General features: G+C 50.2%; 1 protein-coding gene and 1 long non-coding RNA gene across 3 annotated transcripts in view; both read right to left on the bottom strand.

The window, feature by feature from the left end:
• PINK1 (PTEN induced kinase 1) overlaps positions 1–14,515 on the bottom strand; it is a 26,699-nt gene extending 12,184 nt beyond the window's left edge. For both annotated transcript variants that reach the window (XM_040463447.1, XM_040463438.1), the window contains exons 1-3: positions 14,045–14,515; positions 3,373–3,651; positions 1,681–1,781 (exon numbers count right to left, since the gene is read on the bottom strand). In XM_040463447.1, coding sequence (XP_040319381.1) covers positions 1,681–1,781; positions 3,373–3,651; positions 14,045–14,440 — 776 coding nt within the window. In that variant the 5' untranslated portion in view covers positions 14,441–14,515. The remainder of the gene's footprint in view (positions 1–1,680; positions 1,782–3,372; positions 3,652–14,044) is intronic.
• On the bottom strand, positions 4,652–12,074 carry LOC121022389 (uncharacterized). The gene is made up of 2 exons (XR_005786919.1): positions 11,631–12,074; positions 4,652–5,435 (listed from the first exon to the last, which is right to left on the bottom strand). It is a non-coding gene; the product is annotated as an uncharacterized LOC121022389 (long non-coding RNA).

Genomic DNA, 14,515 nt, shown 5'->3' with positions numbered 1-14,515 from the left:
GAGTGCACCCCTGCGTGCAATCAAGGGAGTTAAAGTGTTCCTAGCCTTGGGGCACCGGAGCTAGTAATAGAATCAGGAGGATCACAGTTCAGGGTCGTCTGTGCCACAGTGGGAAAGTTCAGCTCGGTTGCCATGGGAGCCTGAGGATGAGCGTGTCCGTGTAAGGTATGTGTGTGTGGAGACCTGGAGTGGGACAGGAGGCTGTGGGGAGGGCAGCCCAAGTACAGCTAACTGCAACGTAGGAAGACAGGTAAGGAGGAGTGCGGTGCATTTGGAGGAGGGCCTTATGGATTCACTATGGTGGAGCACAGAGTGTAAGCGTCGGGGAGAGAAGTGGCAGGAGCAGATCACAAAGGTCTGAGCCTGAGGTCCCTAGATGAGCAGAGGCTAGGTAGAAACAGAAGTGCTCTCAGGGACTGAGACCGTTTCTCCTGAGTCACTGATGCCATATTCATGGAATCATCCAATGGACATTTACTGAGCTGCAAGGGTACACAGCAAACAAAACAGAAAAGCCCTGCCCTCAAGAGCTTCTAGGACAGCGGGAGAGAGAATAGACAGACATCTGTGATTTAAGGTCAAATGGGGATAAATGCCGTGAAGACAAATTAAAGCAGGGTAAGGGACTGGTGAGAGACAAGGACCACTTCAGATGGGAGGTCTGGGCGGCCCCTCCACCACAGAGGCATTGGTGCTCACATGAGCTACCCGACAGCATGTCAGCAGGCTGAGGTGCACACAGAAAGCTGCCTGAAGACAGCTGTACCCCTCAGAAAGCAGCAGACATGCAGACACCCACTTTTCCCTACGAAGGACTAAGGAGAGGAGGACGATACTAAGAACCCCCAGTCACAGGGAGCCTTCCAAACCATAGAAGGGGCTTTCCATGTGTCTTCTCAAGTCCCTGTGTCTACCTTCCTGTTTCTGACGGCACTGGGTCTAGAAACTAACCCTCCAGTAAGTTGCCAAATGCAGCCCCTGCTGGCGGTCCACAATCGTGAAGTGACCACACGTGTCTCTGTCACCCGCTCAGCGTCGATCCTCACCACCGCACACCTGGTGCTTACAAAGCACGAGGAGCATGAGCTGCCGTCCACCCCTTCTTCTCTCTGTGGAGAAGGCCTCTCTGCCTTCCCTCCTGCCCAGGTGGTGCCTCCTCATCCTTCCAAAGGCAGCACTGATGGTCGCTTCAAGAGGCCCATCCGTTTGCGCTCCCCCAGCGCCTGAGCACACACGGCCGTAGGTAGCGCTTACCTCCCCGGCCTCTGCTCCCACCTTGTCCGGCTCCTCTGTCACACACAGAACTCTTGGGGACCAAGCCCCCCACCTTTTAATCTCTTGGCATTGCCGCTGTTAGTGGAATGAGTGCTACCTCTGCTGGGGATGGAGTTCAGCGACAGGGAGGCGGCATTCCACCTGAGCATTGCTTAAGAGCAATCAGATCAACTTTCCAACATTCTGAATTGGGCGTTTTTGGATGGCCTTCTCTGGGAGATCTTCAGTTGGGGTCAGATGATCTGCAATCCTCTCCAAGTGAAATTATCCAGCAACTACAAATCCATCATTCGCCGCATCATTCAGTGAGCATTTATGATCGACATGACGCCACACGGAGGACACAGGGGAGGATTCTGCTCTCGCGGAACTCACAACCAGTCCGGTGGGCAGAGGGGTGCGTACCTGTAAGTGACTGCTCCGTACTCCCCGGCCAAGGCCACTCGACTAGCTGGGACTAGCTCCTGGCTCATTGTGTTCAAGATGGCTTCACTGGAAGAGCCTGCCTGGAACACAATCATGAATTCAGGGTTACGTGCCTAGAGCAAGTTCGAGTCTTCCTTGTAATCTGGACCAGACAGCTACTGCCTAGAATTTTTAAAAAAAAATCTTAAAGTAATCTCTATACCCAACGTGGGGCTTGAACACACAACTCCAAGATCAAGAGTCACATGCTCCACAACTGAGCCAGCCAGGTGCCTCTAGAATTGGTTTTGACATTCAAGATAGGGGCAAGCCAAGCCTAGTCTCTCCTGAGAGGGAAGAGATACTGTCCCCCACCACCTCCCAGGGGGCTGCCACACCCCACCTCAATCTCCGGGCAGCTCAGGTGCCCAGGGCAGGAAGGGATGGCAAGATGGTCACGGTCAGGGATCTTTCTCACTGCCATCAATGCCTCCGGTCCCCACCAGGCTCAAAACTGGCCACTGGAACACAAAGACTCCCCCTGGCAGGCTGCCTTCAGCAGACAGGCAGAGATGGACAAACTCGCCCTGGATAAAGTGGTGCTGAATCACAGGACAGCCCTCCCCAACCCTCCAGTAGAAAGAGCCAAACTCGAGGAAAAACACCCTATTTCCTCGTTTCATTATGAATGGCACTCACGCCCTGTGGAACCTGTTAGGAACCCTACAGGAATTAAGTCTTTTAGCTTTTGTGAGCACAGTAGGTGCCATGCCCATCAGTGGAGGTTTGATGCCAACACTGGATGTTTCCCAGGCCAAGCACTTGGCTACTTGTTAGCTATTAGCCAGCTGGGAAGGGCAATAGTCTAATAACCTTCATCCCCCAGATCAAAACAAGAAACTGCGTTCGTGGGGCACCCGGCTGGCTCAGTCAGTGGAGCGTGCAACTCTGGATCTCGGGGTTGTTGAGTTCAAGCCCCACGTTGGATGTGAAGATTACTTGAAAATAAAATCTTTAAAAAAGAAAGAAAGAAACTGCATTCTTTAATGTCCAGCATGAGCTGTGTCCCATTCTCAGGCTTGGACGGATGCTCTGGGAAGGAGAAAGAACATTAGGTCTTAATTAATTTTCTAAACCCATCTATATAGTGAAAAGGGAAAGAAATTAGACAGAAATCTGTTTTTGTGGAGGGAAAAAACTCAATTTCCCAAAGCTTTGCGTCCTTCCAGAGTTGAGGCCAGGGAGGTGACAAGCAAGCCTGTGATCTGGAGGTGAGGCTAAAGGGGGAGGCTAAAGGGAGGCGTGTGGCCTCTCCTCTCGAGTGAGGCAGGTCAGGGGAAAGAGGGAGGGTAGCGGTAAACTGCGCACCTGAATCCAGCTAATGGACCAGCACTGACAAATGAGAACCCAGGTGCTCAGGCCCTTGCCGCCCGTGTGTGGTGCACAGACCAGAAGCACGGGCATCACCAGGGACCTTGTGAGAAAGGCAGCATCTCAGCCCCGACCCCAGACCAGCTGACCAGAATCTGCCTTTTAACCCGATCCCCAGGCGATTCGCCGACTGTCACAATTTGAGGCGCCTGTACTGTGGAGACTCCGCCCATCTACTTCCCGGTAAAGGGCACTATCGGGTCCACCAAGACTGGCGTTTTGAGAAACGCCCAACCCAAAGGCGAAAGGCCCCCTCCTCACCGAGATGTTCCACATCATCTTGATGGCTAAGGGAAAGCCAGCGGCCCGGGAAGCCGGCTCCTCTTCCTGGGGAGCGGTATCTGGGCCTCTGCCAGGAAGCCCGATGCTCCTTGCCACCTCCAGGCTCTGGGGCAGCACAGGCACGGTGGCTTCGTACACAGCTGCGCTGCAACCCTTGCCAATGGGCTGTCCTATCACATACTCCTCCAGCCGGAAGCCCTGCCAGCATCGGGTGTCCAGTGGGTCCGGGAGCAGCTTGTTTTTCTGGGTGAAAATTGCCTGTGAGGAACAAAACAGGCGCGATGAGCCAAGGTGCCTAATAAAGCTCAAGTAAAGGGAAGTCGGGGGAGTGGGGGAGAGGCAGAGCCAGGCAAGGTCTTCACCGACAGGATCAAGAGCTAATAAAAGCACAACCAAACTGGGTTTTACTGCTCATCCTGGGCTCAGGCCACCTACCTTTCTCTCCCGTTATTCGGAAGAACGTTTTCTCAAACTCTGTACCTTCGCTGGAAACAGAGACGGCCCAACACAGAACACTTGTTAGTTAAGAGGCCAAAACTTCTAAATTCTGCAGCTGGCACACCTTGCCTGTTGAGCTCCCGGCACAATCTCAGAGGCTTCTGATCTCAGAGACCACTCTCTGTCGTGCAAGGACCCTGGCAGGCAGCTGCCACTGGGTGGTTCTCGGGAGCTGTGGACGGGCAGCTCTCCTTCGGTCTTCAGAAGAATCCGAGGGTGGTGTTTGGGCAAGTCTGTGTCTGCTACTAATGCCGTCGCAAAGGGTTTTGGAGGCTTTGTATGGGCTGCCAGCCCGGCGGCCAGATCTGCCCGATTGTTCCCCCTGGGCAATCAAACAGTCTGATTTCTGGTGTCCTGGGCCATGGGCACTGGCTGCCTCCTTGGGTTCCAACACGGCTCTAATAATCCTAAACTGCCTGAAGTCTACCTCAAGTGTGCAGTTTGCAGGGCTTCAGGAGAAAGGGCAGTGTTAGGGAATGGGAATAGGAGAAAATTGGAAACCTTAGTTTGGAGAATCATAACCAGACACTGGAGGAAATCAGAATTCACAATCCAGCCCAGTTTAAGAGGCAAACAACAAACATCCAAACACAGTTAATCTAACGTCCACAAAGGTCTGATTTTTTTTCCTAAAATCACCCCCACTTCCACCAAAGATAACCAAATTAAGACTCCAGCTTTAACAACGTTGGCCTAATTATTTCCATGAGCGCTGCAAGAATGACTAGCCATATAGAGTTTGCCTTTTTTTTTTTTTTTAAATCTGCTTTGCTGGAACTTCTCAAAGAATTTCAGACTGAACTTTTAATAGCCTCTCAGGGCTAAGAAGCCAAGCCAAGTACTTGCCATCAGACTCTGTCTGCAATACCTATAGATTCGGGTAAGTTCCTCTCTTCTTGAGGTCCCTAAAATATCCTGAGGTTCCTGCACCTGCCAGAAAATGACCTCCTGGGAACTCTGTAAGTAAGTACAAAGCTGATTTTTCCAAGGCACTTCATTGGCTCCAAAACGTCAGCTTTAGTTCCTTAAAGCTGTCTGCTCATATCTGAGTCAATGCACGTCTCCCTCAAATATGATAGTCCAGTCAAAGCCCTGATAATATAACCAATGTTTCCAAATGTGTCCTGTCCTAAGAACAGATTCTTACTGAACGTATACAAATACATACATTGCCATGAAAATATAAGAATACTCACTGAGAGTTTCCGAATCTGGAGGGATCAGGTGGGGAGAAAAAGATAAATGTATCATGTTTGTTTACAAAGGGATTATTCTACCAAATTTCTGCAAGTCATAATAGCTTAAGAGAAAAACACTTTCCTTAAATCTGGAAGAGCAAACATTAGAGAACCAGCAGCGTTTCAACAAGAGTAATTATCTTCCTCAATTCATTCAGTCCCATGTTACTAATTCTTGCTCTGTTTGAATGGATTTCCTGTTAGTTCCAGAAGTTCTTACTCAGTTTGGCTTTATCATCTTACTGGTATGAGAGACCCGTATTTGTCAAAAGTCCTTCCCATGAATCTCCTTAAGCTGAAACCCATCTGTAATAGCATCAGAGTAAAACAATAACTATAAATGACAGAAAACTAAAAAAATGGCCATGGTTTTTCTGTGACACACAACACTTTAATAATTGGAATTACAAATGATGACATTACCCCAGGACATATCAAAACCTTAGGAATTTTATACAGTTTCTGGAAGAGTTATAGCATCCACTCATACAATCTAAGGTTTATCCTCATTTATTTGACAGTGCTTCCCATGTAATTTGACATACCAAATAAACAAGCCTAATTAGTAAAAAAAAAAAAAAAAAAAAAAGATTTCATTTAGAAGTTGAATCTTGGGAAGTTGGTCAGAAATATCAGAAGGCTTTACTTACTATTATTTTTTTAAGTTTATTTATTTGATAGAGCGTGAGCACGAGCGGGGGAAGGACAGAGAGAGGGGGGGACAGAGAATCCCAAACAGGCTCTCAATGTGGGGCTTGAACTCTCCAACTGTGAGATCATGACTGAGCTAAAATCCAGAGTCAGACATGTAACTGTAACCACCTGAGCCACCCAGGCACCCCAGTATTTATGTTTGAGAGAGAGGGAGAGAGTGCATGAACTCTTGAGTGGGGGAGGGGCAGAGAGAGAGGGGGACCTGAGACTCTGAAGCAGGTGCTGATCTGTCAGTGCAAAGCCTGACGTGGGGCTCAAACCATGAGATCATGACCTGAGCCCACGTTGGATGCTCAACCGAGCCACCCAGACGCCCCAGAAAACTGTCGTTTGTAACAGGAAAACCAAATTCTAATCTTATATTGATGTACTTCTGATAGCAAAACTCATTCATTCCAACAAGGCGAATTTTTGAAAAATGGTATGTAGTCCCTCCTTTGTCCCTCCCTGTCACTGCCCATGTTGACATACACTTACTGAGACGGGGCCATCCAGGGTGCTGCATGGAGCTGAGTCCTTGTGCTGGGATGTGCTGACCAGAACCCCCATCAGGAATGGAGGACCCTCAGCTGGTGGGCATGCTGCTAATGGTTCTTAGCTCTCAGGGCTCACGAGCGAGGGCGTCGACTGAAGACACCTGCCTTGTCCAGGCCATGCCCTCTTCCCAGGCGGTCTCATCTAATGGCCATTCAGTACAAGTGTATGAAAGTCCAGCCCTCTGCCCCAGTTTAGGCTGGTTCTAAAGAGGAACCCAACTTTTGGAAACTCCTCAGAGAGTCAGCTGAGGCTTCTGTTGAGGTTGTGTCACTGCTCAACCTCTGCCTGATCCTGTTCTCTCAACCAGCCTTCTCTTCCCCAGGTGTCGACCACTCCCTAAAAAACTTCTTTATGCACTCATCTCCGTAATCTTAGTCCCGACCGTGCACAAAATTCCTTTCCAAAGATTTCCTTCTCACAAATCTTCTACAACTTCTTAAAATCAGGTTTTGTCCTAAGTTTTCCTTCTTTAAATAACCAGTCTCAATTCCCTTGTATACAGAGTTGTTTCCCTTAATAGAAGCCAAAAAGAAACCCATGTTAGTTCTCAGTGATTATGTTTAGATTACCAAAACACTTTATAACGTGAACCTATTGACTTGCAGTAAACACAGGCAGAACAAACAACAGTTGTACCTCCTACGTCTACTACTGGAAACTTTAAAAACACGTCCATTTTAATTAAACCAACAACCCTGAATTAGCTTTAATACTGAATATTTTCCCAACTCACATGAACTTAAAAGTGTTTTTCTCAGTTTTGGAATGCCTAATTCTTACAAGCACTTGCCTTTAAACCAACTACATTGACCTCTTTGTCAAATTAATTTTAGTAGCACCATCCACAGGTAGAGAAAAAAATCTCACATTTACAACACACATGGACACACATACAGATACACAAGCAGGATGCAAACAAAATCTGGGCCGCCTGGGTGGCTCAGTCAGTTGAGTGTCCGACTCTTGATTTTGGCTCAGGTCATGATCTCACGGTTGAGCTCTGAGCTGAGCATGGAGCCTGCTTGGGATATTTTGTCTGTCTGTCTGTCTGTCTGTCTGTCTGTCTCTTTCTCTCTCTCTCCTCCCACCCCCTTAAAATAAATAAGTAAACATTAAAAAAAAGATGCAAACAAAATCTTAAAGGCCCAGTTTCCAAATATATCATAATTTATGGATCCACTGATCGGTCATTTTTCTCCAGTCTAATGAATACTGTGGGAAAGCAGTGTTGCAAAGCAAGAACTGCCCAATTTTGGAGAATACAGACCAAAGGGCTGCATTCGGGGATCAAATTCACTTTCCATTTTCCGATCAGAATACGGCTGGTTTTGTCCAAAGATACCAAAAGCTGCAGCAACAAACAAACCAAATGAAGCACTGAGTGCCTCTGGGAGCACTGGTTCCTGCCCCAAAGCCAAGGCTTCGTTGTCTGACCCAAACAGCTTCCTAGTCAACTTTCAGACAAGGGGGCGCAGAGATCCACACCAAAGCCCCCTGTTTGGAGGCACCCAATGGGAAGAGGAAATGCGCTCACCTGCCCTTGCACGTCAAGTACTCATCAAGAGGCGTGTCCACCCGAAGCCAAAAACCATTTCCTCGCTGCAAAAGTTAAATTGGGTCCCCAAGGCTGGCAGTGCCCAGCTGGGGTTGGGCTCTGGGGACAGTCCCTAGGACAAAGAGCCTAGGCAGTCGCTTGGACTGGTCACCACACTCCCAGAACTGGCTGGGGGCTGAGGAACCACAGGCAGAGAGCTCCCGTTGGCTCACAGCAAAATCAGTCACTGAGACAGTCAATGTGCAGCAAGGAAAGGGTTTTTTCAAGAGGCCACCTGAGTCTGAGACGAGAACCCAAGCCTCAAATCCAGCTATCCAGAGGAAGAGAGTCAGGGATATTTAAAGACCAGAGGAGGGGCGCCTGGGTGGCTCAGTCGGGTGAGCATCCAACTCTTGATTTTGGCTCAGGTCATGATCTCACAGTTCGTGGGATCGAGCCCCATGTCAGGCTCTGTGGTGACAGCACAGAGCCTGCTTGGGATTCTCTCTCTCCCTCTGTCCCTCCCCTGTAAGCGTGCTCTCACTCAAAGCAAATAAACATTTAAAAATAATAAAGGCAAGTGGAAAAGTTCTGGGTAAAAGGTTGCTGTTGTGTTTATTAGTCCCATTAACCCTCTGGTTACCAGTTTCACATTCACACATCACTCTTCTGTTCAAACACCTAACAGCTTACTCAGCACCTTGGCTGGGTGCTTCCTATTTGTGAAAACTTTCACAGGACTCATCTGCCCACAGGCGCCTTTCATATGCCTCTCTCTGGACCTGATTCCATTGTGTTGTTCCACTTTGTTTATTTAGCCCGACTCATCCATCAAGTCCCAACTGGAGCTCCTCCCTCTTCGATAACCAGCCTGGACATCTAGCCTGCAGCAACCTGTCCTTCTGGAGGATTCCTACAACGCTTCGTATCTATAAGCTAATTCATGATAACTTTTAACTTAAGGAAGAAAGGAAGGAAGGAAAGAAGGGAAGAAGAAACATAGAAAAGAAAGACGATCTCACTGTGCCAACTGGTTTCTAAACTCCATAGAGCAGAACCGATGTTCTGTAATCTTTATCAACCATGGCTTTAAGAATGAGACTCACAAGAAGTTACAAAAAAACCCCCAAAAAACTACAAAGTGTCCTCTGTCCCTTCAGTTGCCTCCCATGGTGACATCTTATAAAGCAGCGATACAATATCAAAACTGGGAACGTGAATTGGTGCCGTGCTATCAACTAGACCACAGACCTTACTCAGTTTTTACCATCTTTTAAAGCCTGCGTTCATTCGTGAGTGTGCAGTTCTATGCAAGTTTTTGAACAGGTGAAGTTTAATATAAAGAATTATTGACTTGGGGCACCTGGGTGGCTCAGTCGGTTAAGCGTCTAACTTCAGCTCAGGTCATGATCGCGTAGCTGTGGGTTCGAGCCCCACATCAGGCTCTGTGCTGACAGCTCGGAGCCTGGAGCCTGCTTCCAATTCTGCGTCTCCCTGTGTCTCTCTGCCCCTTCCCCACTCACACACTCTCTCTCTCAAAATAAATAAACATTAAAAAAATTATATAAAAAAAGAATTATTGACTTTAACAGCAAATTGAAATAACAAGGGATTCACTGAGAAGGTGCCTTGGTATTTACTGGAAATCCCCTTTCTGTGGTGGAGCCTCATTCACAGGGAGGTGGCTGAGTGGAGGCACTCCTCTCCAAAACTGCCTGGGGGCTGGGGGCGCCAGGCGAAGCAGCTGAGCGCCTGACACCTCGGGAGTCACCTGCTGGGGTGGCCCCGCGCGCAATGCAGGTAACGAGAGCGAGAGCCGAGAGCCGGCAAAGCAAGCACACCCTCAGGGAACCAGCAAGCCGAAGCCTTTCCTCCCGTAATCCCTCTGGTGCCCTCTACTGACAAGTCATGTCACACACCTAGCAAAGGAAAACAAGTTCAAAGGCCCAGGTCAATTCTCGCAGAGCAACAAGCCGAACCGGAGCTGAGTCAATAAGTCGATAAGTGGGAACACCATGGAACTTGGGGCGTTACCGGCATCCAGTGAATCAGGCTGCTACAGCGTGCGGTGAGCTGAGCAGTCTCACACAGGAAAGAACCATCCCCGTAATGGTGCCAGTAGCACCCCTGTATCAGCCAGGGTCCCGGCAGGAGACAGTAGCACACTCAAACAAGGACGGATACTCTGAGAAGAGTCTCTTGACATGGTTGTGGACAGGTGTGGGGAAACCGGGGGAGAGCACAGATCCCTGGGGCTGCTTACCTCCCCCAGGTCTGGAGAGGCAGGAGGCTCGTGAGACCCAGGAGAGAAGCATGGTGGAAAGAGCTGCCTGACAGGATGACCGGGGCTGTGACCTTTCAGCACAGGGTGCAGCCGGCCAGAGGCCCTGAGATGGGGAATTAATACCCCAAACCCACGCTCTCCCCTCTGGCCTGCTGGTGCCACAACCCACTCCAGCCCCCATGTCGAGTGAGCCCAGATGGAAGCCAGGAGTTTGGAGAGCCATCGGACTCTCCACCGGGCACCGCTGAGGTCCGGCTTGATGGGGAGGGGGTCGAGGGCTGGGCGGGGATGGGGCTGGCTGTGTCCCGACGCTGCTCCTCCAGCCCCAACCTGAGCCCTGTGCCCAGTCAGCCCCCAGAACCTCATATTTGGACAGCACTTCCTCCAACAAGTTCCAACGAGGGCCGGGTTGGACACAGCAGGGAGGTCTGAGACGTCCAGGCCCTGGTAGCTGATGGCACAGCCACTGGCATGGCAGCCTCTACAGGCAACACCTGAAACTCCAAGACCTCAAGAGAGAAATGGCCACGTTCGTTTGACCATATCCACTCCTTGTCCCGAAACGTGGCAGCGCCCCCTGCGTCAGGACGAAATGGGCACCTTCCAAGTATGCTCCTTGATGCAGGTGAAGGGTCCAGTTTTCTGAGGCACCTTCAACACCTGCTGTCGGGACAGGCGTTCTCGCAGAGCCTCCACGTCACACAAGCGGTCAGCCAGGAACTGGAGCAGCGGCCTTTCCTTCTGATTGCCCTCCAGGGCCACCGCCCTGCTCAGGCCACAGATGCCCCCAGGACTCCCATGACAGACCAGGGCCGCCAGGTGCAGGGACTCTTAGAGCCCCCAAACTCTTCCTTCAGTCTCCCTCCAGTCTTCTCTTAGCCTGCTCCGATTCTGCCCTGGGCGCCGCCACCGCGCCGGGCTGAGGTCAGCTCTATGCAGTTTTATTCCACGTACAGATTCGTGTAGTCACCACCACGATCAAGACTCAGAACTGTGCCATCACTGAAGAACCTCTTTGTGCTACCTTTTTGTATCTGCACCTCCCCTCGCCACCCCCGTCCTCTGGCAACCACTGATCTGTTCCCCATCTCTATAGTTTTGTCACTTTAAGAACATTATATAAATGGGAGCGCCTGGGTGGCTCAGTCGGTTGAGTGTCCGACTTCAGCTCAGGTCATGATCTCATGGTCCGGTCCGTGAGTTCAAGCCCCACGATGGACTCTGTGCTGACAGCTTGGAGCCTGGAGCCTGCTTCGGATTCTGTGTCTCCCTCTCTCTCTGCCCCTCCCCTGCTCATGCTCTGTCTCTGTCTCAAAAATAAATAAAAACACTTAAAAAAAAAAAAAAAAGGAATGTTATATAAATGGAGTCACACAGTATATACCCCTTTGGGACCTTTTTCACTAGGCATAATATCCTTGAGGTTGTTAACCTGTATCAATAGTTGATGCCTGGTTATTGCTTAATGTTCACCGTACGGCTGTACCGAAGTTTAACAATTCACCTGCCGAAGGATGTGCGGGTTGTTTTTAATATTTTGCTACTGTGAATAATGCTGCTATGCCTATTTACTATTTAAATCATTTTTAAATGTACAGTTCCATGGCACTAAGCACATTCACCTGGTTGTGCCACCATCACCACCATCCATCACCATGACTCTCTTCATCTGGCAAAACTGAAGCTCTATATACACTCAACATTAACTTCCCATTCCCTCCTCCCTCCAGTCCCTGGTAGCCACCATTCCACTGTCTCTGTGAATTGACTAAGTATTTCATATGAGTGGAATCATACAATATCTGTCCTGTTGTTGTGTGTGTTTTTTGAAGTAGGCTTCATACCCAACCAGGGGCTTGAACTCACGACCCTGAGATCAAGACCTGACATCAAGAGTTGGATCTTGTTGGGGGGTGGGGAGGGGGGAGGGGCGCCTGGGTGCAAGTCGGTTGAGCATGTGACTCTTGATTTCCGCTTACGTCATGATCCGAGGGTCGTGGGATGGAGCCCCACGTCGGGCTCCGTGCTGAGTGTGGAGACTGCTTAAGATTCTTTTTCTTTTCTTTCTTTCCCTTTCTTTCCTTTCTCTTTTGTTTTCTTTCTTTCCTTCTTTTTCTTTCCTTCCTTCCCCTCTCTCTCTCTCTGCTCCTCTCCCCCACAAGCACTCTCTCTCTCTAAGAGAAAAACAAAGGTCGGACTCTTGGGGTATCTGGCTGGCTCCGTCGGTAAAGCATGTGACTCCTGATATCGGGGGTTGTAGGCCTGAGCCCCACATTGGGTGTAGAGATTACTTAAAAAAAAATCTGAAAACGAAGAGTCCAACACCTAAGTGACAGAGACTCCTAGGCATCCCAACACCTATCCTTTTGTAATTGGCTTATTTCACTTAGCATAATGTTCTCAAGTTTCATGCATGTTCTACCACGCGTCAGAATTTCTTTTCAAGGCTGAATAATACTCCATTGTATTTAGATACCACACTTTGTTTATCCATTCATCCATCCATGGATATGTGGGCTGCTTCCGTCTTCCGACTATTGTGAACAACGCTGCTGTGAACATGGGGGTACAAACATCTGCTCAAGTCTCTGCTTTCAGTTCTTTTGGGCACATACCCAGAAGTGGAACTGCTGAATCAAATGAGAAATCTATTTGCAATTGTTTGGGAACTGCCATACTGTTTTCCACATCTACATCTCCTGCTGACAAGGACAGCAGCTGGGGACTAGGCCAGACATCACCTGTCACCCAAACTGGCCAGAGCTCAAACATGAGACACTCTGGTGATGGATGAGTCAGGAGAACTGGAACAAGGGCTGGAAACCAGAAAACACGGCAGACATTGCCCAGTCCTTGCCCAGCTGTGTCCCTGGGCAAGTCACACTATCTTCCCTGACCTCCACCCTAAGCTGTACAATGCAGGCACTGTAGTAACGCAGTGAGTGGTTTCAAATCCCAGGAAGAAGACTGAACCCCCTGGAAGAAATGGGAATTCGGCCAGTGGATGGCCTTCAGACTTGAACCACAACAATGGCTCTTCCTGGGTCTCCCACCTACCTAACTACCCCACAGATTCTGGATTTGCCAGCCTCCGGAATTGCAGAGACAACTCCTTAAAACAAATCTCTCTGTTTATAAACACATGCTATTGGTTCTGTCTCTCTGCAGATGCCTAATACAGATTTTGGTTGAACAGAAACACAGATCTCTGAGCTATTTTAAGCATTTGAAAAGCTCAACTCCCACCCCCACCCCATATTCAGTGGCTCCTGATAAATTTACACAGGTTAACTAAAAACTGTTAGGTCCTGTTTTCTACCGCTGTTCATAGTTTTTACTTTGGCTTCAGCTATGTCACTAACTTGGCTACACTGTGGAGGCTTAGGTTAAAGGCACAGGCCTTGGAGAGTCAGACTTTGGGTACTGGCCTCTATTAGCTGTGTGCCTTTGAGCAAATTACTCCACCTCTCTGAGTACTTTTCCCCATCCATAAACTGAGGATGACAGCTACCTCAGGAACAGAAGTGCTATGATTTAACTGTCATTACATTTTAGAAAATTAAGCACAGAGCCATTAGCCCTGGTGCAGCGGGAGCTATAATTAGCAGCATAACGACGAAAAGGTGCTGTTTGAGGAAGGGAAAATGTGAGGTGCTGGCTCTATATCAGGAGATCAGTATCACCGCAAATGAACCTTCACTGGTCATTTCCAACGAATTTCCAGCTCTGACAGAGGTAGAGCTTGACCCGCCGCGGCCCCAGGCAGCAGGTGATCCCAGCCCCGCCCCTCGCCCCGCCCCCCATTAGCCCCGCCCCCCATTAGCCCCGCCCCCGGCCGGCGCCCACCTGGATCTCCTGACAGGCCGACGCCGCCCGCCGGCCCTCCGCCTGCTTCTCCTCGATGAGGCCCAGGCCCAGACCGAAGGCCAGAAACACGGCCCGGCCGCAAGGGCCCGCGCCACCCCGGGCCCGCACCGCGAACTGCCGCTGGAGCCGCGCCGCCAGCCCGACCACCGACTGGCGGAAGAAGCGGTAGCGGTCGGGCAGCCCGAGCCCGAGCCTGCGCGGCTCCGCGCCGGGTCCCGCGGTCTGACCCCGGCGTTCTCCGCGGCCCCATCCCGCCGCGGGGCCCGGCCGCTCGGGCCGTCCCCAGCCATAGGCCGGGCCAGGCTTGGCTGTGAAACGCAGCAGTAGCGCTCGACCCAGCTGTAGGCCCCGGCCCAGCGCCTGTCGCACCGCCATGGCGGCACCGCGGCCCGGTCCCCCAGCCGCAGGCCTCCGGGACGCCGCGCACCACAACAAACTTCAGGGACGGCG

This window comes from Herpailurus yagouaroundi, unplaced genomic scaffold, assembly GCF_014898765.1.
Source record: "Herpailurus yagouaroundi ecotype Mexico unplaced genomic scaffold, PumYag 77, whole genome shotgun sequence".
NCBI lineage: Eukaryota > Metazoa > Chordata > Mammalia > Carnivora > Felidae > Herpailurus > Herpailurus yagouaroundi.
Note: the sequence above shows the minus strand (reverse complement) of the source record. Positions and strands in the feature narration are given on the sequence as shown.